Genomic DNA, 25,976 nt, shown 5'->3' with positions numbered 1-25,976 from the left:
TTTGGATACTTTTAAGGAGATTGGAGAAGAAATTATGAAATAAGAAATAATTATTTCAATTAGGTTTTGTTTACTACGTGGATAGGATGCGCTAATTTAGACACTTTCACGAATTTCGAATTTTTAGAGGAGTTTTTTATGATTTCAAAACCTTTTAAAGGGTGCGAAATTTATCCATAATCGAAAATTTGTCGAGTTAGAATAACAATTTTAATGGAAGAAAAGGAAATAAGCAAAAAAAAATTATATGTTGTACAAAAAGAGAGAAGAACGATTTAAAAACGTCTGGATGTAATGGGGGGGGGTCACCGAAGACCGAAAGTTGATATCTCATACCGTTTTGAATTTCAGGCTAATCATAGCTTGAAATGGTTGTAAGGATTTTTGAGTTAAACCACCTAAATGCCTTTTATTAAGAAAAACTTTGATAAAAAGATTGAAATTCGATAAATCGCTTTAAAAATAATAAAACAATTATATTATTCTATAAAAATAAAAATGGAAAATCTATAATATAATTATCATATTTTGTAGTGTAACTAAATAGAGAAATACAATTTAGATATAATTTCCAAATTCTTCCAAAAATATTTCATAAAAATTAATGCAAAGAAAGGTAATTTTTAAGATATTAGAAATAACAACCTGAAAATGATGTTTCTTCATATGTTTTTACCGGGGCTGGAATTCAAATGGCAGGAAATATCGACTTCCGGTTATCGATGACCCCCCCAGCTGTAGTCGACATTTTTACAAAGTTTGTCCTCTTGCAATGATACAACCTTCTCAATGCTTATATTTACAAAATATTGTTTTTTTTTTGTAAGTTTATATAACTTGAAAATCAGTGTAGGTTTATCTTTCCTTTTTGAATACGTTTTAAAGATTTTTTTCATATAGGGGGAGGTGGGGTACCTTTGAATTGCGGGGCAGCTTTGCAATTGGTTTGTTGAGGAAAATTATATCTAAATAAGGTCCAATTTTATTTAAAAATATACGAGAAAAAAGCCCAAATTGAAAGCTGCCTCAATACAAAGTGCTCCACTTCCCTCTATTGCGATTATTTTCATTCATAATAAGTTTTCAAGATTAAGACCTAAAGCTCTTCAAAATACGTATTTCTCAAGTAATTTGTATCAGGATTGGATTCACTTGAAAGACTTCGCAATTTTTGTATAAGTTTTATCTAGTTCCAATCGGTAATCGAGCTTTTATGCAGGAATTAAAGTACTTTAATTATTTTTCTTCATTTTGTAGTAGATTTTATGTCTAATCAAATTCAATCTTCTAAAAAGATGCTAAAAGCTAAGCTTATACCAAGTTGTATATCACGGTTTTCTCAATATTTTACAGTATTTAAAATTCCTAATTAATCGCTGACGAGACAACGAACTTACTTCACTCTTGTAAGATTTACACAATGTTTTCATGTTATGCCGATCAGTTTATTGGCGAAAGAGAGTTGAAAAGGTGTTTTCGAGCGGCTTCGGCTCTGACTGAAGGAACAAAATCCAAAACATAAATGTGTTTTGGTGTACAATTAACCAGCTTATGTTTGTGACTTTTTTATATGGAGCTTTCGTGTATTGCCATTTTATTCAGGAAGATTACTATCTGGGTGGCTTTTGTAGCCTTCAAACGCTGCCGAAGAAGTGAATTTGTGAGGGGGATTGGCAAAATTATCTAAAGTACATTAATTTGCACATAATGAAGATAGAATGCTTCTTTGTAATTTGGGGAGATTTTACGATCGGAAAGCATGAAGATCATCACTTTGAGTAGTTAAAATAATAATCAATCGTGTGAGTTCTAATAAAGCATTTTTTGTTTGTACTATCACACTAACCTTCGTAGAGTCTCCCCCAGCCCGTCACATAAGCCGTTCTTCCAATGAAATTCTCATCTGAGTCAGGAACGCAGACGGGAATGATGTTGGGCTGGAAGATCACTGGCTCGTAGAATCTGTTGGAGGTAAAGAGGGAGGATATTTTTTTTTGTGAGAAAAGTACAGTAATTGAGGTTTTTGGGAGCGATTACCTGAGAAGGGCAAGATCGTATTCGAAAGTTCGTGGATCAAATTGTGGATGAGAAGCAACAATTTGGACACGACGCTCCTGGTAGCCATAGGGTTCCTCTTCTTCGGCCAAATCGTACTCTCCGAGTCGCAGAAGTAGATCAGATGGAGGAACACTGTAGGAGACAAATTAAAAATAACAAAATTATTTCGAATTCATTAAATGTCCACAAAAGTCAGATTAGTGTCCAGAAAATGCCAAAATATGTTTTCAACAGAAGCTATAAAGTGTCTTTTAACCCATTGGGAACCGCGAAATTATAGGGGTTTAATTTATGAACACTTTCCAAAAAGCGATAAGTAAAATGAGTCGTAAAATTGATTATTTTAATCAAAATTAGCAATTAATTAAATTATTTATTTACTAATATTCTCTTAAAAATTGACCATTAGCAATATTTAGAAAAAATCTTTAACTTCTTTTATTATTATTTATTATGTAAACTAATTTGATTATTCTAACAATTTATTAAGGACTTGTCAGTGCAAAAAGCACTATTTGTTAGTGCTTGTCTTTTGAATAGTTGAATCTTTTTTCTGACTACTTTCACCCCGCGCAGAATTCGTTCTACGGTCGACTCAATCAAAAGAAATCTCCTGCGAGTATGCAAATTTTCTGGATGCATAATGCCATTTTTTCGCGTTTTTTCGGTCCTGAAAATGTGCATAATCCAGGGATCCCGTGTAATGTAAAAAATTTGAATTCAGTGACCGGTGACCAAACGCCTGGCAAGTTGGCCTTTTCATATGGAGCTATTTGAATCCAATTTTCTAAATTGATCTCGGACTCAGCTCACAGTGTTCCGAGGAAAAAATGTATTTAAACAAAAATTTAGTATATTTATCTCTCCATACGGAAAGGTATCTTATAATACGGAAAAACTTCTCACTTTTTAGATATTTAGCGTAATGGTCGCAAGTGCAAAAAAATTCCCATATAAATTTAAATCGAAATATGACAAAGTGGCTTCAAATTTCAGGCAACTTGCCAGGGGCTAGCCGGTGACCGTTAAGATGCGTAGTTGATCGCACCTTCCCGCGCATCCCTGATAGACGTTTTTTCTATCTTTTCTCAAGAATCATCTATTAATCTTTCGGGATCTAATTTCAAAATATGAATATTCTATCTTCAGAATTTTTACTGAATTTACTGAGAATTTACTCTGAGTACATTAAAATCTTAAAATCTCAAAAAAAAATCAGATTGATTTCCTGTTATTTCGAATAAGCGATGTGATTTCATCTTAGAATTTTTAAGTTTTTCGAGTATTAAGAGCTAAAGTTTATTTTTTGTCTGAATAATATCCAAGCTACAAATTTGTAATATTTCTGTCTTAAAGCGCAATTTCACAATGCAACAACGGCTCCTATATAACGGACACAAGAAAATGAATGCCTTATTGCTTAATGAATTTTGTATCAATCGTGTATGCTTAAGTGAAATAAATATTTACAAACAAATTTGACACAAAGTTACTTAGATGTATTGGCTCTAGATACGTGAAAACAATAATCCTAGAACATAACGCTGGACTACTTAAAAAACTGATTTTTATTAATAATGCAAAAATAACCATTTTGTCGCCACTTTTTACCACTTTTCGCCAGTTTTGTAAAATTTGTAACCACTTCTCGCCACCCACTTGAAAAGAACCACACTCGGTTATTTTAGGCAATGCTATGAAAAGAATACATTCACCATTTCTCTTTCCTTGTGATCACTTTATTATTACTCTCTTTAAATGATTTTTCTTCACTTTTATTTGAGAAATCAAATTATGGGGCTTTTGCAGAAAGTAAACAATGCAGATTTGACAACTGAGAATGTACGAAGTGAAGTTAGCGTCGCCTATTGAAAAGATATGGCGACAGGTGGTAAAATCAATTCCAGAATATTACCACTTCTCGCCATGCCTCATTTTTATACAAAAATAATATAAAATGAAATATTAATTGACTAAATACAAATTTTATGTATTTCACAAGTGCAATTAAATATTCAATAGACAAATTATTTACCCAAATAGGTATTTTTGGCCTGATGAAAATTTGACGACACTTAGTACATTTGGTAAGAGATGTTGGATTCGATGCACTTGCTTAAAATATTGCTCTAAAAAGTGATCAAAATCGTGAATCCAAAACGAATAATTATTATTTTTCGATTCTATGCGTAGAAGCAGAAACAATACAAAAAAATTGCGACTCATTTATTTCATAAATTGCGAAAAATAGCGATTTCAATATAAGTGGCGAGAAGTGGGGCACTGGCGAGAACTGGTGATTCCACCCTAGGTAAAGAATTCGTTGGCATGCCTATTCTCATGTGCTTCTGCATTATCCACTTTTCTTTGTGTTGGTTCCTGTCACGACTGTTTTCCCCAGTCCTAGCCAAGTTCTAAAACCACCAAATAGTCGTGACAGGAACCAAAACAAAGAAAAGTGGATTACGCAGAAACACTTGCGAACAGCCGTGTACTAAAAATGTTCAAGAGAAAGATTTCCGTCTTTCATTTTTCTTCGGAATGGCACTATTATTCGGTTTGAATATTTGGCAGTTTTCCTTTTAGTCGAGACACTATTCGACAAAAAGGATAATGGGTCGGCGTAGTGTGAGATTGGGTAATTTGGAATCATGTCTAATTTGGAACTGTGAGATTTCCTAACAGTTTGACAAAGAGTAAAAACAACGAGGAAGTACTTGTACTTCTTCGTGGTTTTCCTTTTCTTTTTCTAAAACAGTGGAAAAATTCCAAAATAGATATAATTCCAAATTACCCCACATTACGGTATAATGATTATACGATAGTTTCTATTAAGTAGCAGATCCTCTAAATTGTTAGGTTCTAGAGTTCCAATTCTGGGTTATTAAATTATTAATAATCGAAATGTTTGTGTAGTGTGGTCTCAATGGGTTAAAACTCCCAGGTGAATGTTTTATTTTTTTGCTAAGCGCGTGTTTTAGCAATTTTATCCTGTGTCGTTGGTCTGGAAAAGACACTTCAAATATTTACTCGGTCGTTTTGCACTATGTGATCGTTATTCTTTTCTTTCTTTTTAACTCTTTTTAACTTGATGAATTCTGAGTGTTGTCTCGATTTCAAAGATGCTAAATAACTTGTTGAAATTACACTCACTTGTCAACACAATGAGCCGCTGTGATTGCCCAATTCTCATTGAGAAGTGCCGCTCCACATTTGTGCAAATAGGTCGATGTTCGCCACTGTCTCAGTGATATTTGCCATGGCCATCGTCCAAAAGCTGCCTTTGTACCACCGACAATTCTTGGCTCCGGAAACATTCGCTTTCCGCAGACTGCCAGTACAAGAAGGGTCGAGTTGATGATTGAGGGATGCATTGATTACCCCACACAGAGAGATGTCAGGACACAAAAACCAGAAGAAAAAAGATGAAAGAGATACAATAATATGTGGTAAAAAAAAATCCTGAAAACACTTAAAGACACACGCGTGGAATTTTCTCTGAGAAAACAGAAAATATGTATATCAGAGAATATCCTTCTTGGCCAATGCCAATAAAATCTTCCTCACTGGAGGAATTTCAAACACTGAGATTCCCCCACTGAAATGATACGAATGTCGCGAATATAGAGTCAGACTGTGGCGAGGGCTGGTATAGTAAAGATCATCAGCGGGCGCGAGTGAATTGACTTGAGGAGTTGGAAGACAAAAAAAGACGTTAAATCTTGTTCGACCACTTTGAAAAAGAGATGCCCGCAAAAATGGGATTTTTTCCCTTGTTCTTATTGTTCTTGAGATTCTGGAGCTCTTGCTTTTTTTTTGGTCTTCCACAAGTATCTCTTAGGAGAGATCAACACTCCAAAACTTCCATTATTTTGTATTTCTCTCGCTCTCTGTGCTTCCTCTCCTTCATCATCTTAAGCTATAATTACACGATCTCATTGGGTGATGTACGGTGGTGTAAAGGATATATATAAAAAAAAATGTGGGAACAATAATTTCACTTGATCGAATTGTCTTGACCAAGATTCCATCGGATTGTCTTGGTCAGCAGATCAGAGTTGAAGGAGAACATTGTATTGATTAGATTTAAACGACTATAAGTGAAGTACCTTCGAATTGGGGCACCGCTGAAATAGATTTTTTTATCATATTTTTAAATGGAACTGAGCCTTATTATAATACTAATTTAGCTTCCAAATTGCTTTTGTGAATATAAATTATATCATGATAAGGTGCAATTCCATTTACAAATAGGTGAAAAAACCCTATTTCAGAGATTCCCTAATATAGATGTGCCTTAATTCCCCATAGTTGTTTTACGAAAGTGTTCCTTTGAAGCTTACATAGTAGGTTCTCTATAATAATAATAGAAATCTTTGATCGCTTTTCGACAAGATAACTAAAAATATAAAAATTGAGATTATCTACTATACATCATTTCAACAAATTGAATGAATTATTCCTTCCTATATTCATGGAAACGAAAAAACTGGAATCCCGAACGCAAAATCCCGAAAAGAAAAACTCCCGAAGAGAACCGGAAGAACTCCCGAAAAGCAAAATCCGGAAGAGATCGAAATTCTGAATGGGTCAAGATCCTGGAAAAGCCCAAAATCCCGAAATATCGAAAGCCAAATCTCGAAAAGCTAAAATCTCGAAATGCCAAAAAAAATTCCGGATTGTCAATATCCTGAAAGGAACGAAATTATATACAGAGCATAAAGTGTAGGATAATTTTCCAAAACACAGAAAATTTCCCCTTGCGTCAAACAAGCGGAGGTGTAATCGGAGGAGTAGCAATTCGGAATTTTGGCTTTGCAATGAGAACTCAGGATTTTGGCTTTTTCGGTATTAACTTTTCAGGATTTTGGTTTTCGGGATTTTGATCCATTCAAGATTTTGGCAATACCAAAGATATGAGAAACTTAGGTAATATAGGCCTAATTTTAAGAAGCCAAAAATATTCTCAAGGTCTGACCATTGAAAAAACCTTAGGTAAACTGGGATTTTCCTTTTGAGCGAAGGGCTTTATTGCTCCGGAAAAAATCGGTATAAAGTCTTAGATAGATCCTGAATTTTGTCCAGGACGGAAAAGCATGAATTTGTAATTTTTTTTAAAGCATTCAGGCCGCTTATAATTTTTTGAAGTATAGTACGACGGGAAGAGCACCTCTGTACTGAAATTTTCTTCTAACACGGGTTTTAGACTGGATGTATAGCTCGATTTCCGAAGGTCTTGAACCGTAAATAACAAACCATAAATAACCGTAAATAACAAACATTTGTTCTGAATATTGAATAATTAATGGAAAATTAAGACATTAAAGAAGTAAAGCCAAATGGCTAAGTCTTAGGTTTGAAGCTCGTATAAATGTGCCATTGTTAAAGCTTTGTGCTAAAATTCTCCCCTTCGAAGAGAACTTCCTTAAAAAGGGCAAAGTTAGACTTCCTAATTCTTCTTCCTAAATCTTCTTGCGAATTAACATTTTTAATTTTTTTTTTAATTACTTTTTAATTAACAACTTCAGCATTTTCCTTATTGCTTTAATTAGAGTCCGATTACCGTGAGTTCAAAAAGTAATGAAAAACTATGAGTTTCTTTAAAAAAAAATGAAAAAAAAATGTAGCATATTTTTTTGAAATCATCTTCAAACTATGTTTTGATGGTATTCGCAACTCTGACGAGAAATCCCTCAATAACGATCTGTGACCTTATCTTATGTCGTGACTTAGATCTGAACTTACTCAGTCTGTAGTCAATTCCCTCCAGAGAAGGCATTGGTGTTGTTGTTTCCGATGTCACATTCTGGGTAACATCACCGGCTGTCGTCTGTGTACTTGTGTCCTCTGTAATATTTCCACTTGCTCCTGTTGTTGATGACGCCGTCGTGACTTCCGCTGTGGTTGCATTGATGGCCTCTGTAACAGCACTTGCTTCGGAAGTAGTCTCTATTGGAATAGTCTGCAGAGGAATCCATCCTTCAGTTGAACTTGCTGTTTTGTTAATTTCACTCTCATCTATATTTGTCCACGTTACAAGTCCTGATGACATTGTTGTCGTCTCAGACTTTGTTGAATTTTCAACAGGAGAGGCTGTTGATGGCACTTCTGACTGACTAACTGATGTTTCTACACCCAGTGTACTGTTTTGGGTCACTGGGTCTTCTGAAGCTATAGTTGTTGGAGGCACGATCACAATAGATGACGTAGGTTTAGGTTTCGGTCGAGGTGCTTTCGTTGTTTCAACAAAACTGAGCGTTGTCAAGGGTTGTTCTTCTTCATCAGTTCCTGGTGTGACTTTAACCGTCGTTGTCGTTGGTTGTGTTGTAGTTTTTGGGGTTGTTGATGTCGTGGTGGTTGTTGATTGTGTTGTAGTCACTGTTGTTCTTTCAGTTGTTGCTCTTTTTGTCGTAGTTTCTGGAGCTTTTGTTGTCGTACTTGTTGTAGTTGTTTTCGGAGCTGTTGTTGATGTTTTAGGTGCAGCTGTTGTTGTTTTCTTCCTCGTAGGAAGAATTGGTGCCAAAGTGGTAGTTGTCGTGGGTTTTCTAGAAGGTTTCTTGGTGATTGAAGTTATATTTGGGGTAGGGGTTGTTGGTCTTCTTGATGGCTTTGGACGGTTGGATGTTGATGATACTGGGGGCTTTTTCGTTGATGATGGACGCTTTGTTGGCTTTGGTTTGGGTTTGGGACTAAAAGTTGACTTGACTGTTGTAGTACTAGTACTCGTTGTTGTTTGCGGTGTTGTGGTCCTTCTTGTTGGATATCTTGTGCTGTAGGTGGATGTTGTAGTCACTTCCTCAGCGGGTGGCTTTGTAACATCCTCAACAGACTGGAATGTCGAAAGTTTGACATTCTCTGGTGTCGTTGTGGACACCTGATCACTTTTTATGGCCACTGTGGTGGCAAGAGTTGTTGATGACGTGAATCTTGTTTCATCTAACGGTGTACTCGATGTACTGACATTGGAAGAGGGCACCGATGATGGTGTTGATGAGGATGAGATTGGTGTGGATGGAGAGGAAGAAGATAGGCTAATAACATCATAATTGTTCGTATAATGATGATGAAGTGGTGGAACGCTACTTGATGATAAATTGTGACTAGTGGTGGCTGATATGGTGGAGACCGGTACCAGTGGTCTCTCTGTTCTCTCTGGCGTCTCACCCTCAATGGATGGCCTCACAGTGGCGGCTCCCGTTGGGTGTGTTTGTTGATGTAGAAAGTGAGAAATCGTATTCTCATCTATGCTATTGTCACTTATTTCTGTCTCCACCAGCAGTTGATCGTCCTGCAAGAGAAAGAATTCACTGCAATTAATATGCATTTATTGCATGGGAAAAATGCAGTGTTTCCACTGCGGGTGATAAACTCTGCATAAATTATTCTAATTGCATTATAAATATGTTTACTGAGCAATTTTACTATGCTAATGTTCTTGGGGTATTATAAAGTGAGAAAAATGCTTAAGAGAGTGAATATTGTGTGGTTTTCTCTAATGATTTCTCGCACATCGTTCTTTTTTTTCTGCTCCATGATTTTCCTTTCAAGCTCACGGCTGTGGGAAAATCTCTTGAAGACTGAGAATAGCAATGTGATGATGTCTTTATTGCTCAACTTCCCAAGAAAGAGGGAGAGTAATAAAAATCGCTGGATTTTGAGAACATTAAATATCTTGCAACTGTGTTCATTTCCTAGAATAAGTATTGTATTATTTTGGTATGCAGTTCTTAAACTAATTAAAAGTATGTTAAATGCAACAATTAAGCGGTTAGCTGTATCAATTTTGATACCTTTGATCTTTCCATCAACTTGAATCTTATTTCTTGAGTAACAGTTTCTAAATGACGAAGAAAGTTCTTCCCTTTTTTGTTTTTGGAGAATTTGATTTCAGAATTTTGGTAATTTGCTTGACTTTACTTTTATTATTTTTTGTCATTAAATATGATCAAATGCAAATGTTCTATTTTCGTGTTATTTGGAGTTCCTTTTTGTTTTATTTGAATATTTGTAAATTCGTACACTTAGAAAAAAAAGAGGGCGCGATTAATTTTCTTTCTTCATAATTTTAACACTTTTTAGGTGTAAAAATATATCAACATTTTTTAATGTTAATTTTACACCTTTTTAAGGGTAAAATTAACATGAAAAAGGGTAATTTTAACCTCCAATACACCTAAAAAGCGTAATATTTACACCGATTTCGGATCAATACTGCAGGGTAAAATGAACATTTTCGGAATGTTATTTTAACTTTTCCGGATTTCTCTCAAGTGTAACGACAGACCAAGTAAAAGGAGTGTTACAATCGTTACAATGTTGACATTTTTATCTACTTCCATTACTTGAGAAAGTCATTGAGAATTTATGCACAACATAAACCATCTCCACTGAAGTATATGACTATAAGTGAAAATTGAAGCTTCATGCAAAATAAAGTTCTATAGAGTGAGCCAATTGAACAGCAACTTTTCGAAGTGTTCTACTTGTTCTTTTTATTTTACAATGAAATTTATTGACCTAACTAAATGATTAAAAGTCAGAAATTCAAAATTGGAGAGCCAATTCAAAATTTTGAATGAAATTGCTTTTGGTATGGATAATGGCTCTGTGATGATCACTGAACGGAATGTGAGCCCATTCAAGACATTAAAGACATCCGTCTTTAGATGATGGACACTTTGATATTTTTAGTCACGACATTGACCAATAAAATGCCTCTCCTGAAGAATTCACCTACAGAATTTAGACAATTTCCTCTTAAAAAAATCCTTTTTCTGGCGAAAATTGCTCCCAATGTGTAGAAATTTAATCCTTTAAGAACAAGAGGTGTCAAAAATTAGGGGTTAGAGAAAATAACTTTTTTCTGACTTTTAAGAACAAAACCGAACTTTAGAAGGCCGTAGGAAAAATTTCATTTTTGGATCACCGGTGACCCATAATCGTCCTTAAAGGGTTAAAGGGCTAAGGATGATAGTTGGCGATGATGCAATTTTCTATTTCAAAATTCAAAATAATTCCTCACATTCAGGTTTTGCAGGGCTTTAAAGATATCCACTTGAATCCTTTTTCCTTTGAACCCTTTTTTCTTTCTTTTTTTCGGAATTAACATTATTCAAAATATGAACATTCTGTGCAGAACGGTTTCAAAGTTATGGGGTGGAATCACCACTTCTCGCCAGTGTCCCACTTTTCGCCACTTATATTGAAATTGCTATTTTTCGCGATTTATGAAATAAATGAGCCGCAAGGTTATTTGTATTTTTACTGCTGCTACGTATAAAGTCGAAAAATAAAAATTATTCGTTTTGGATTGACGATTTTGAGCATTTTTAAGAGGAATATTTCAAGCAAGTGTATCGAATCCAATATTTATTACCAAATATGCTAAGTGTCATCAAATTTTTATCAAGCAAAATATACATTTTTGGATAAATAATTTGCCTATTGAATATTTAATTACACTTTTGGAATACATGAAATTAGTATTTAGTTAATTAATATTTCATTTTCCATTATTTTTATATAAAAATGACGCATGGCGAAAAGTGGTAATATTCTGGAGTTGATTTTACCACCTGTCGTCATTTCCTTTCAATAGGCGACGCTAACTTCACTTCGTAGATTCTCAGTTGTCAAATCTGCATTGTTTACCTTTTACAATAGTCCTATAATTTGATTTCTCAAATAAAAGTTAAGAAAAATCATTTAAAGTGAGTAATAATAAGGTGTTCATGAGGAATAAGAAATGCTGAATGTATTCTTTTCATAACATTGCCTAAAAAATTCGATTTCGGACCTTTTCAAGTGGGTGGCGAGAAGTGGTTACAAAACTGGCGAAAAGTGGTAAAAAGTGGCGACGAAGTGGTTATTTTTGCATTGTTAATAAAAATCAGTTTTTTAAGTAGTTCAGCGTTAAATTGTAGGACTATTGTTTTCACGTATCCAGAGCTAATACATCTAAATAACTTTGTGACAAATTTGAGTTATCTTGTTATAAGGATTCAGAAGTTATAATAAAATGAATCCCTCTTTTTCCTAAACATGGCGATAAGTGGTTACTCCACCCTAGCGACTCAAATTTTATTTGGAGTTCAATTGACTCACCCTGTATATTGTTACAGTAGGCTCTCGCTCAATCGGTTCTTTCTCAATCGGGCGACAAATTTTGTTGACAATTTTCACGTTTAATTATGGAGCTAATTTGCTCAAATTCGCTGTAGTTCTTCCTATTTTATAGTGATACTTTATAATTGAGCGCTTTTTGTGGAATTTACAAAGGCTTTGACGCTCAATTCTATCGCTAAACCGGATGACATTTTGCCCCATATTCCCGATTGAGAGAGAGTCTACTGTAGGCTTACTTCTTTTAAATTAACGATGTTTTGATATGAAAATCAAACCCATGCGAATCCCAAGAAAGCTTGGAGAAATTTATAAAGAAATATTTTCTACGAGTTTCTATGTTTTCCAGTGGTTTATCGGTTAGATAACTTCAAGATTCTTGTAATGAGTAACCCAATTTTAGTACAATTTCAAATGGTTTTAAATCGGCAATAAATGAAGAACAATCAATTAAATTTGTTTGGAAAATTCATTAGTTTTTAATCCTGCTTTATTTAGAATAATTTTTGTGAATATTTATGAGCTAGTTTAAATCAGTTATGAATCCATACAAGAAAAAATTAACAATGGTTAATGGAAAATTTAGATTATTTCTTGATTTCGAACACTTTATAAATTTTCTCATGACATAGATTTTGTGTAGAATTCTAAAGCATTTTCTTTGTCGATTTTAATGGGTTCTCCGTGTGGAATATTTCCCATGTTTTTTTTTATTACCTTCATATGACAGCACGATCCAAAGTAGAATCTGTCGATGCAGGTGCCAAGATGAGTGCCGTTGGATTTAAGACAATCGATGGCAAACATGCAAATACCCTCTTCGCCAGATCGTCGAATTTTGCACGGTAGATGCCGGATGTTGCGACCCGATTGATCTTCATTAGGACGGGTTCATCGTCAAGAGGATGATGGACATGAAAAAGAGAGAAAAAAAAGAAAGATTGAGAATTAGCTGATTAATTCCCACAAGATAATATTCTAATGATTTTGCACCGTGGAAGTTTTTTTTTTTTTTGAGAGAGAGTGTAAGAGATTGAATTATTGTTAGGTCAGTGGAGAGTTCATGATGGTTTATTTAGGTCTGTGCACTCATTTGCGTACGTGCGGCTAAATTTTTGTGTGTCTCTCTTTTCGGGGTCTCTTTTGTATTACCATCGGGATGAGTTATTTTCTCACTTTGGTGCGGGTGTCAATGTCAACAAAGTTATGACCTCAATTCTTTAACTGAACAACAGCACTCTGTATCAATATTGTGAGGAGAAGTTTGTGGTTGAGGGAATTATATACTTTGGATGCTTTACACGATTTGGCCATTTCATGTACGTTCTCTATGGGATAGTCTTAGCAGTAATAGAACTAATTTAATATACTAAAGTAAAAGACGGAAATTCGTGTAATAGAGCCGTTCCAGTTGAAAATTGAAGGGAAAATTACTACGGAATGGGAATTGTGTTTGTTGGAGAGCGAAAAATTTTATATCTGACCATCGCAGAAGATTCTTTGATGATGATGGAGGTATAACGGGATATTGGATGGTTCTTGAAGATCGCACACACAATCTAAAAAGAGGTTCTTCTTCCACATCCAGAATGTAGGGAAAGAATATAAAATATGTAACAAAAATTACATAAGGTATATCGACTACATATTTTTAGCTGAGATTCTCTACTACGCAGCTTTTATGATGCGAGGTGAAATTAAACCTCGTCAGATTGGGTCTAAACTTTCTAGGAATGTTTTTTGAATATATATAGCGAATATATCACGAATATGAGATGTATTAAAAATTTAGTTTTCGCGGTCGTCTGTTTTTTTCTTCATAGCACAAATGCTTCCGGGAGTCAAACGTTAAGAGATACAAGCTTGTGGTTTCTGTTACTTTGAAATACCCTCAAATATTATTTTCTCTATAACTTAGTTCCTATGGTATAGATCTTGTGATAGGTCAAAATCTTTAGAGCTTTACAGCTTGATATTTCCACCACTAAAGGTGGTAAAATCGAAAAACTGTTTTGCGAAATTTCGATTCATTTTTAGAAAGTTGTAATTGAGATCAGAACGTTGCCAATGATGAACCTTATTTCTCGTTCTTATCTGATATAGCATAATATGTTTACAAAAGAATATTTGATAGAATTTTGCGACCGGAGGTTAAAAAGTATAGCCAACCAGTGAACCGTGGTCAGCAGATCGGCAGGTCGCACCGATCCGTCTCCAAGATCGCGATGATTGCGCAGGACCTACAAGGTCACCCAGTTCGCACAATCACTCTCCAAGATTTCGCAAATCGCGCGATCAGTCTCAAGGATCGCGCTGATCGCTCTACACGGTAAAAAATTTCGGCACGTATTTGTTCCAAAAATTAGCTCTTCCACGGACACCATAATTTTTGGCATAATCTTGTTCATTTTATGAGACTCTAAAAGATACCCAATATTAGTAACGAATTTGTTCCAAATTATAGCTCGTCCACGGACACCGAAAATATTTGGAACAAATTTGTACCTTCTAGGAGGAACAAAAAGATACACAATATTAGTAATGAATTTGTTCCAATAAATAGCTCGTCTAGTGTAAAAGCGTATCCCTCCTCTTACACTCAGTCACCCGTCACCGAAGTGAAGAGGACGCCAAATCTGTGGCAATTTTCGTGCTACATGGTTTCACTTTTTTAATTCGAGATTCCCTTCCCCTCTTGCTGCCAGCACTCGCATATGATTTCGTCATGCACGCGTCTGTATAAAACACTCTTAACTTGATTTTTATTTGATGTTCCTTATGAACTTTCGCCACCGAAATCCATCTCGACTGAAGTATAGGCCTTAAGTGTAAGACGAAATCACTTACACGGATTTGTTCCCGACAATGGGAACAAAAAGATTCCCCATATGAGTAACAATTTGGTTCCAAAAATTACCTCGTCCACGGACATCGAAAATTTTTGGAACAAATATGTTACAGATGTAGGAATAATATTGTTATAAAAAATATGTACCAATTTATTCCTGACACTGGGAACAAAACAGACGAGTGCAGCAAATTCTGTTCCAAATTTAGGGAACAAATTTGTATAAAACGAAATCAACTCAAATTTGTAGACATTCCACTGTATCAAAACGGTTCCAAAAGAAAACTCTAACAAAATTGTAACTGTATTTTGTAACGAAACTGTAAAGAAAACTTTTAGGAACAAACAAATATCTTCTCTAGGTACAAATTGATTCCAAAAAAAAAATTGTTCCAAGGAAAACTTGTTCCAATATTTTGGTCAGTGTCCAAAAGTTTTTACCGTGTAATCGCCACGATTAGTCCTCAAAATCGCGCGATCAGTCTCTAAGGTTGTGGTGATCGTGCGATCACTTTCATGTATCGCGTTGATTAGCACCCAAACTGAATTATTTCAGTTTCAGTTTTATTTATTTTTTTTTATGTCTCGGCACATAGGCATGGGGAGGCCCGTCCGTTTGTCTGAGTTGCTTTGTTTTGTTGTGTGCTGGTGGGGCTCTCGTCGGGCGCCTTACGATCCGCATCTCTGTTTTTGTCACCTTTCCTCTGTGCTCGGGTATGGCTTCTACCCTGCTCATCCTTTTGTGATTTAACGCATTTGTAAGTTTATCATTCGGTAACCTGAAATTGGACTCTTATTTTTCTCCTATTTTTGTTGCTGCTCGCAATGTTTTCGGCTTATTATGTACCATTGTTTCTTGCTTTTCTCAGGTGCTTCCCCATTTTCTCTTTCTTTTTCTTTTCTTTTTTCCCTTTGCTTTTTCTTTTTCTTGTTTCTTTCCTTTTTTTTGTTCCTTTTCTTTCTTTTTTCTCTCTTTCGTTTTTTTCTCTTTTTTTCTTTTTTTTCGCTTCTGTTTTTCTGTGTTTTTCGCTTTTCAGGTATGTTTTTTTTTGTGTTTTTCTTTTTTCTGTGTGATCGGCTAAGGACCATTGACGACAACACGAAACCCTTGTTTCATGTCGTCTCTTATCTTCCCTCGAGTTACTTCTTGCGTATGCTACCTCGCTTCGGCAATGCTAACTGAGTTTTATCATAATCAGCCTGTGATGTGGGGTTTTCTGCCGTTTTAACCACTGAGGCTGTAATGAATGACGGCGGCAGACGCCGCTCGAATCCTCGTTGCCGTGTGGGGCGGTATATTGTAAAGGAACTCGAGCGTATTTCAATAAATAATAATAATAATAATAATAATAATAATTATGAGTTGCAGACGTGTTTAATCCTTGCCTTGTGAGATTTTACAAATTTAGCGATAAAATCGAAAAATCGTTTTTTGAAATTTTGATGTAGGGTAAAGTGGTACGAGTTGGACAGTGGTACAAGTTGGACAATAAATGGTACAATTTGGACAGGGCTTTTTGTCTTGATAAATTTAGTATTTCATTTTTTTTGTATATTTTTAATGCTTTAGTTTTATAATTTGGTTCCTTGTGCTTAAACACAAATTCTGTACTGTATTTATCAAGAAAAAAGCCATGTCCAACTTGTAACGGCGAATTGTCCAACTTGTAACACTAATTCCAAATTATATAACTTTACCCTAATGGGTCAAAATCTTAAATTTTGATTAGTAGTTGAGTAGCCTTTCCAAAGGCAAATTGTGCTCCTTCGTCAATATTCTCTTACTTAAAAATTGCTTATATTTAAGCTTTACTTGAGATCTTTCGGTATTTGTTAATCGAATTCTTTGATATTTTAAAGTTCTGATAGTCTTCGTTATTCAAATTATTTAAAATAAACAAACCAGTGAAAATTTTGAATTGAATTTCAGGGGCATCGTGTCAAGTTAAGTAATTTATTTCCATTTCGACTGATCAGTTTGTTCGACGTACTTGTTCCCTTAAGTACAACTTAAAATCGAATTTGTACGTATTTCGATTTGCAAGCCTTCTGAGGTTACCTGATGTAAAGAATCTGAGGTACCATAAGCTTATCTGGACTTTTCTTACTCTTCTTCTCTCTATGTTTTTCGTATTTAAACCGAAAATATTACGAGATGTTGATGTTCTTTTTTTATGTCTTTGTTTCTTTGACGATTGAATAGGGTCAAGGATGTTCCTATTGAACATGTTAATTAATTTCTTTTCCTCTTCTTTTATCCCCATCATTCTTCTGGGCTGTTTTTTTTTTCATTCTGTTCTGTTCTAAAGTATCTTCCCATCTGTGGTATTTTTTGACCCAAAGGAAAGAATCTCTTACAAGTGAGAATGTTCTATTTTACCAAGAACTTCATAGACTTGCCGAGAGAGTGAAAAGAATCACGTCTTGAGAGTGAATCTCTTCTTTTCACCTGTGCCCTTCACTCAATTAGGCAATCACTGTTAATAATTCTGTACTCAATCTCTGACCTCTCTTTCAGCGATAAAATTTTCACGATTTTACCTGCTAAGATGTTTTAGATTTAATTAGTTTTCAATTACTTTGTATAATTTATGACAATTTTTAAAACGATTTCCAAAGCAATTTGTTATTCGTGCTGGGTAAACAAATTGAATAAGAAAATAATCTTCTTGAGAAGATTACCTCTCGAGATTAATCTTTTTTTGAGAACCTGGAAGAGGAAAGAGAAGTAAAAGAAAATACCGTCTAACATTTTTTTTTATCACGGAAATTGATGATAAAAAATCTCTGACTTCTTGAATGAAGATGATTTGTTGGGATAGTTAAGAATGAAGAAAGTGTCTATTGTAAGAATTTTCTCTCTCACTGTTAGAGACTTGAAGCAGCAAGGGAATGTGTGTCAATGTGCGGTTATTGACTGTCTTTTTTTTTTCTTCTTCTTCAGAGGTATTATTCCATCGTACTAGTCATACAAGATCTACCATTGATCTCCGTATGAGTCAAATAATGCGGATTTTACTGATAAAAATTCTCCATAAGCGTCACGTGGAAGTGATACGCTGGTTCAGAAGAAAAACTGTACACAAGGAATTAGTGAAATGACTCGCACACCCATAATTGTGGCTTTCGTTACAAAAGCTTGTAAGAGAGAAATGGGTTAAATGTTTTAATTCCTACTTCCATCAATCTGCATATGGTGATGTCGCAAAGAAAAAGAGAGAGAAAATGAGCACGTTGACACTAAAGTCAGAGACGCGAAAGTTTTGCGCATTTTTTCAATCTGATTCATACTCCTACTGTTTTTCGGGGGAAATGAAAGTTCTTGCCAAAGAAAAATTATATTTTGTTATTTTGGTGGAAGAAGAACCATGAGGTCATATTAGAGTGACACTAAAAGTGTTAAAAGTACCTAATTTTCATAAAACAGAAATTGAGTGCCCTATGCATGTGCTTAACTACATTGTCTTTGTCTACTTTTAAATATTATTCGAAAATTTTGTCGATGAACCTATTTAAAAAAAAAAGAAAAAAACGTTAATACGGACTTTAGACCTGAGTTTTGTGTGTGTAACAACTCTAATTTCTGAACAAGCAAAATTTTTGCGAAAATTTTGGCTCATGATCGTATTAAAGGTAGTTGATCTTAAAAGATCCTCAAAAATCGCTGGTGTTGCTTGTATTTTAGAAATTTTAAATCTTTCAGAACTGGGCTAAGGCCGGCTTCAGACTGGAAGTTTAGTCCAGTTCCCGAAGATCTCAAAAATCTAAATAATAAGCAATTTTAATTATTTTTCAAAATCTAATGGATAATTTGCCCTTAATATCCATTTCTAAGCAACAATTTCTTAAAAAATCGTACTTGATAAGGAATTAGAGGAGTTAAACCAGATAGCTAAGCCTTAGGTCTGAAGCCCGTATAAGCCTCTACTTTGAAGATCGCTTGCAAAGTGCTCGAAAACTATAGCTCAATAATACTATAGCAATACTATAGCTCAAAATATTTTTGCATCATATAACGTTTACCGGTTCTCAAATAATTTGATCCGATTCATAAATCACTCAAAAAATCACTTAAAATGGTTTAGAAGTTAGGTATAAAAATTAAAATTGGTTTTCGAATAAAATATATTTATCGTTTTATAAATCGGTTCATTCACTGCTCAGAACCGAATGGAGCCGGTTAACATTTTTGGAAAATTCCAAGGCCTTTCCAACAAGCCCAAATATATTACTTTCTGCTCGAGAAATACGATCTCTAGAGCAGAAGTGTGCAGGAACCGTTGAAACCGAATAAACGTCAATTCAGATAAACGTGTCATTTGACATTTATTCGGTTTCAACGGTTCTTGCACGCCTCTGCTCTAGAGCCTTTTATGCCTTTGACCTTGAAAACCACTATAAGGCATGATTCAATGATATTTTCCTATAAGGGCGAAATGGCCGCCTGTATAATCTCTGAAAAAAAAATCGCACGACGCGTTTTCGAGCATACTCAAAAAACAGGTTTTTGAAGGGAAAAGGTAAGGGTAAGGGAAAAATGAGGGGGATGTTAATGGTCCCAGGGCCGACTTACGGAGGGGGATTCATCGAAGGTCTCAAGTTTCTATCTCTAACTATTTGTTCTGTAGGCATGGTAATGGTTGGATGAACAGACGGACAAACAGCGTGGCGTTAGAACAATCGAAACTTTACATTTCCAACTATATTACTCTTTTTGTGGAGTCCGAGCAGTAAAAAGTGAGGCCCTAAAGTTTGTTTTGTATTTCTTAGTGGTCTTTTTTCTGTGTCTGTATATCTAAAACAATAAGGATATCTCAAAATGGCAAATTAGAAATGATTACAATTTGTTTGTACAAGTTTGCTCATTCCTATTGAGAATTTAAAAAAAAATGCTCGTAAATCGTTTAACACTATAAAATGTTCGTGAAAGTTTGTACTTTTTCAGTAACATTGTGCTTAGCATGATCATTTGTTCTTTTACAAACATTTTTTCGTAGATTTTTATTTGTCTGGCAAAACTTTGCGAACAAATGACAAAATGTTTGTAGAATAACAAAAAAAGGCAGATAGAAAATCTACGTGAAATTACAATCTGGAGCATCAGTATGGCTAATAAAAGCAAGCTTGAAAACAATTGTACATTTTGAATAACTGACATTATTTTTCGTTCAGCCAATATTTTTCTGAGAAAAATATTGAACTCGATCGTAAAAATCTTTTCCTTGAAATATATTTATGATCGAGGCTTTATAATTACTTACACTCAAAAATTTTTGTTATTCTTGTTCTTGTACATAATTTTGTTAAAATATTAACACAAGAAAATGTTTTTGTTTTTGCATAGACACTGTAAATTTACTAAACTGATTGAATAATTACATTAATAGCTTTGTATACATTAATCTCCGATTAATTATTAATTTTTAAAATATATATTTTTAAATCTGAGACAGTAAACTTGTTATTTGTAACAGTGAGAATTTTCATTTTTTTTAATGAATACATATGTGTACATTTTAAATTTCACATTAAAACATATTGTGTAAGAATTGTTAAGCTTGCTCGAAAAACTTTATACCAGCTTCAGACTGGAAGTTTAATCTAGTTCGGGAAGGTTGCAAAAATGTAAATAAGAGGGAACTTCACCGATTGCTTAAAATATAATGGATCATTGGCCTTTAGTATCCGATCTTAAACGACAATTTCTTAAAACATCTAGTCTGACAAAAAATTGGAGGTATTAAGCCATATGGCGAAAGGCCCAAATAGACACAGGCTGATCCTCGAGAGTATTTAGCTTTTAAACTTTGATAATAAAGGATTGGGTAATGGAAATTTATACAAAAGACCTCTAACTGATGATGCTAAGCCCTAAGTAAGTGACAGTTCGGGATAAATCTGTGTAGCTAAATTTTACAGGCTAAATATTCTCGAGGATCAGCCTGAGTCTATTTGGGCCCTAAGTCTTAGGTCTAAAGACCGTATTACAGTTACAATTTAAAGTTGAATGAAGCTCAAATTTTGAGAATCAGTAGAATATTATGGTAAACGGCTTTTAGTAAAATAGACAATTAATATGAAGATTAGTAAATGTTAAGCTTTTTGTTAATGTTAAAACTTAATGTTGGGTCTTTTATATACATAGAAAAAAAATTCGTAAAATATTCGTAAATGTTTATGAATTCCTATTGGGAACTTACGAAATCCTCGTAAATCGTATAACCTTCAAACAAGTTCGTAAAAGTTTATACTTTCTTCACAAGCATTGTTTTTAACCTGATCATCGTGATCATGTTACGAACAATTTTTGTGACAAATATACAAAATTTTACGAACTTGTTTGTGGATTATACGATTTACAAGCATTTTGTAAGTTTACAATAGGAACTCACAAAGATTTACGAACAATTTTACAAAATATTTTTTTTTCTGTGTACAACGAGAAAAATATGGATGGTAAAATTTACCATCCTCCATACAAAATTCTAATGGCCGGATAGTAAAAAAGTCACCGAGCAAACGCGATATTAAATCGGACTGTCAAAAATTGTAGAATCTATTGTATGGATAGTAAATTCTAATATTCTCGGATATTAAATTTTACTAGCCGGATGGTAAATTTTACTGGCAGGATAGTAAATTTTACTAACCGGATATTAGAATGAAAAATGTAAAAAAAAAAAAAATATTTTTTCTTATTTTCATTAATTTTTGGCCATTGTTTGAGGGCTTGGGGCCCTTCCTGGATGACATTCTCTGTATTTCAAGCCATTTTGGTGCGTGAAAATCTTTTTCCAACATTGACGACCGTTAAAATTTAATGTCTTCCAGTTAAATTCTAACATCTAATATGCGGTCAGTAAAATTTACTACTCGGATATTAGAATCTATTATAGAGGTCAAGGTAAAATCTAAAGAAGGATACTAGATTTTACCATCCGGCTATTAGAATTTACTATCCATAAGATAGTAAATTTTAAAATGTTAAGATGGTAGATTCTAAAGGAAAGTTTCTATGGAGGATGGTATTTCCTACTATCTTTTGAGACAGTAGAATTTAAAGACACGATTTGTAGAAAATACTATCCAATTTTTTCTCGGTGTAGGATAGTCAAACTCAGGCCGATCCTCGTAAATATTTGGTGTGTTAAATTTGGTAGTAAATATTTACCTCAAAGTATCATACGCTCTGAGGGCTTGGGATCATCGAATAGAGGTCATTTTCATAAATAAATAAAATTTGCGTAAGTACCTAATCCTTTATTATTATGAATTTTTACCGGCTAAATATTCTCAAGTATCGCTGAGTCTTTTTGGGCCCTTACAGGGTTCTTGCAAAGCTTTTACAAGGTGCTAACGATGTAAAGACCCAATATATTGCTAACCATATCTACCAGTTGTCTAACTTCGTAATGTATTCATGAATCTAAAATTTCAATTACAAAGAAAAAGAAAAACGAGGAAAGATTTCGTCTTGGAGTTTTTGAGATATTAAAGTTAACGAAATATTAGAACCATCATTAAACTAATGTAATCAAAAAGTATGACTTACGTTCGCTATTGACCTTGAATCCTTTTTTCCTTAGATTATTCAAGGTCAAATTAGACAAAATTAGATTTGGTTGTAAAATTATGCAATTCCGAAGTAGTCTAAATCGGTTTAACCCTTTAACGACGAGACAGTTTTCGCGGACCGAAAGTCAGCAATAAAAATGAAACCAATGAACAAAACCAGTAAAAGGTCTTATATCTGGCCTTTGAAAGCCAACAGAGTCTGATTTGGTGTATTTTTTGTCTCTATGAACGATAGGGACAAAAATATCCCAAAAATGTAAGTAATTTTTCTGACAATACCAATGAATGATAGTTTTCAATCTAATGAAAAATATTATGTTTGAGTATTGTAGTTTCTTTTCCCAAAACGGTTTTGCTTAAAAAAAATTGGAAGTATAAAAAATATTTAAAATTATTTTTCACTATGGAAATTTAAAAATTCGTCATTTTTGAGCTTAAAATCTTGCTATATAGCAAATAGGTAGAGACTTCCAAAAAATATGCTAGATTCCTTCAACCTTCTACTTTACAATTACGTACAAACATAAAGAAAAAGTAACTTTAGGTGGTCAGGAAAAATTATTTTCTTTATGGGTTACCGGTGTTCCAATCGTCCTTAAGGGGTTAAATCAGCTATGAACCAGTAAATTCAGTAAATAGATGAGGTTCATTTCAAAGAATAGTTATTTTTTTCTTTCTATTTTGTTTTAATATTTTTGCAAGCATCTCCAAACGTAAAGTAGCACTATTCCCAACGATTTATTTACTAAATCAGTACACAGGATCTCATGCCTTGAGTTCGTGCATTTTGTAAACTGCAATAATTTGTTTAAGCTTGAAGCATTTTGCATGTGTAATTAAATATAAAGTCCCATAAAATATTTCAGTACCATTGCGTTCTCTGGTTAGACACAGCTTGAAAGCTTTAAGAGCTTTTAAAGCTCTAGGTAATAAGCGAACACGATGCGACTAAAATATTTTTATGAGGTTACATATATTTAATTAAAAATGGATAATGCTTAAACAGAAAATATTAATTTTCGTAGAAAAGCTTGTATTTTATGGTTTTGCAACATCAAAAGATATTCCGCTACGTTAATGGCCTTTGTTTTTTTTAAAGAGTTTGTGTATCAGTTTAAGCAACACGCTTTTGCCTCAGTGTACTCATCAAGTGGATACTCTGGTCGTTTTTCCCATTTAACTTACAGTGTGACAAATGGTGAGAATTCTTCAAGTAGACTGGTGAGGAATGGCACGTCGCCATGGAAGTGAGAATGAGAATTGTCCAGAGAATCTTGTGACTCCATTGTCTCCATCGAGATCCTCCTCCTCGCTGTGTCTTCTCGTTCATCTGCAAAAAGTGAAGAGAGTGTGGTTCAGACAAACACGATGTTAGCAACACCCAAAACGAGCACAGGTGAGTGAATGTGTCAAAATCATCAACACACATGATTAACGTATAAATTAAAAAAAAAAAGAAAAAAAATCTTATTGCGCGAAATTGTTGTGAGAGATAGAGACATTGACCCAAGATACAGCGATTGAATCATCGTGTCAGGCCATTCAGCTTTTTTTTTCGTGCTTCACTGATTAAATTTGAATTACAAGTTTAACGCGTCCAAACAATTGGGGTGATGGGCGAAGGAGGATAAAGATGGGAAGACTCAGAGAGAGAGAGTGAGAAGGTGAGATCTTATGAAGAGGAGAAGAAGACATTTTACAATGGATTGTAAATCTTATGCGATAGATTATGGGAGGGAGACAAGATAAACATAATTCTCCTTCACGCGTAAATAATGAATAAAGTCTGTGAAAGAATCCTTTTGAGGATCATTCCAAACATAAACATTGTTAAAAGTGTTCCAGAGGCAATTTAAATGTAATATGGTTGTGTACATTGGCTGTAAGTTTTGCATCTTATTGCAACTTCTTCTTCATTCTGGCTTTTGTGCCCTCCGTCTTTTTGATGAGATTAAATTCTTGTGTATACGAGAGTACGTCCTCGTGGTTTCACTTCCCAACCATCGTGATTAAATCAAATTGTTGCAATTGAAAAGAAGAAGCCAAAGAAGCTACAAAGTATAGATGGATGGATATTTTTGCACATAGCAGAGTTATATATAGAAAAAAAATCAATGATAAGCCTATTCAGTCTGTGGTGAATGAGATTCTTTTTGCACTACAACTCCAAATACGTTAATATTCGCTTTTGAGTTGATGTTAAAGAATAAACCCTGTCCACCATTTTAGTACATTGAGAGAAATCCGAAAAAGTTAAAATGACATTCCGGAAATGTTAATTTTACGCTGCATTATTGATCATAAATCGGTGTAAATATTATGCTTTTTATGTGTATTAGGGGTTAAAGTTACCCTTTTTCATGTTACTTTTACCCTTAAAAGGTGTAAAATTAACATTAAAAAATGTTGAAATATTTTTACACATAAAAAGTGTTAAAGTTATGAGGAAAAGAAGTTAATCGCACCCTCGTTTTTTCCTCAGTGTACCGCTTAAAAAGGTTTATTGTTTAACACTTTCTGGACTGTATCATTTCCAGCGAGTTAATTTCATGATTTTGGACCAATATTTTAAGAACTTCAGCTGGCTTCTGCAAGAAATATTCTGGATTTGAGCATACTTACAATTCGTATCAGATAGTGGACAGAAAAATAGACTTTTCCTAATTTCTTCTCTTTGCTTTTTCGAAGCTAGTTTACAGTTTTTTATTAAATTCGAAACCTGATTAAAGAAGGCATCCATCCCCGAAACATCATTAAGAATTAAAGAGAAAAAATCAAGAAAGGTTTTTTTCGGCCACTGTCTGCTACGAACCATCAGACCGAAATTTCATTCAAAATCCTGTAGTTTGAAAACGTTCACAAGAATGAATTTTTTATCGATTTAAAATAGTTAAAAACAATTTGTTATTCCCATAGTATACATATTTTTCTTTCCTTACTAAAAATCTTAAAACGTAAAGAGCATTTCATGCTCTATGCGAATAACATTCATAGTAAGATGATTGATTTTGAAGACAGAAAGGAATATAGGGGAACTCTACCATTGGGAGTTAAAATATTTCAGGTTGTGTGCAATAATATCATTTTTTTTACTGCTCGAACTTCACAGCGAGAGCAGTAGAAATGTATAATCTTTTGATTTTTTAACCCCCAAATCCATCTTCCACGTCCCGGGAAACACTTTTCTCAACAAATCTCCACGTTTCAGACGATTTCTGAAAAGTCATGTCACACTGTTTATCCGTCCGTTCGGCTGTTACCACGCCTATAGGTCAAACGGTTAGAGATAGAGACTTGGGGCCTTCAGAGGACCCTCCATAAGTCGACCATGGGACCATTAACGAGACTCTCACTTTTCCCCACCTATGTTTTT

General features: G+C 34.2%; 1 protein-coding gene across 1 annotated transcript in view; it reads right to left on the bottom strand.

The window, feature by feature from the left end:
- The window catches only part of LOC129798854 (serine proteinase stubble), a 38,691-nt gene that overhangs the window by 2,290 nt on the left and 10,425 nt on the right, over positions 1-25,976 (bottom strand). Inside the window, exons 2-7 of the mRNA XM_055842274.1 lie at positions 23,789-23,933; positions 12,898-13,055; positions 7,804-9,346; positions 5,212-5,389; positions 2,038-2,190; positions 1,847-1,962 (exon numbers count right to left, since the gene is read on the bottom strand). Coding sequence (XP_055698249.1) covers positions 1,847-1,962; positions 2,038-2,190; positions 5,212-5,389; positions 7,804-9,346; positions 12,898-13,055; positions 23,789-23,933 — 2,293 coding nt within the window. The remainder of the gene's footprint in view (positions 1-1,846; positions 1,963-2,037; positions 2,191-5,211; positions 5,390-7,803; positions 9,347-12,897; positions 13,056-23,788; positions 23,934-25,976) is intronic.

The sequence above is a fragment of the Phlebotomus papatasi genome, chromosome 1, assembly GCF_024763615.1.
Source record: "Phlebotomus papatasi isolate M1 chromosome 1, Ppap_2.1, whole genome shotgun sequence".
Lineage (NCBI taxonomy): Eukaryota > Metazoa > Arthropoda > Insecta > Diptera > Psychodidae > Phlebotomus > Phlebotomus papatasi.
This window is presented reverse-complemented; position numbering and strand designations above follow the sequence as displayed.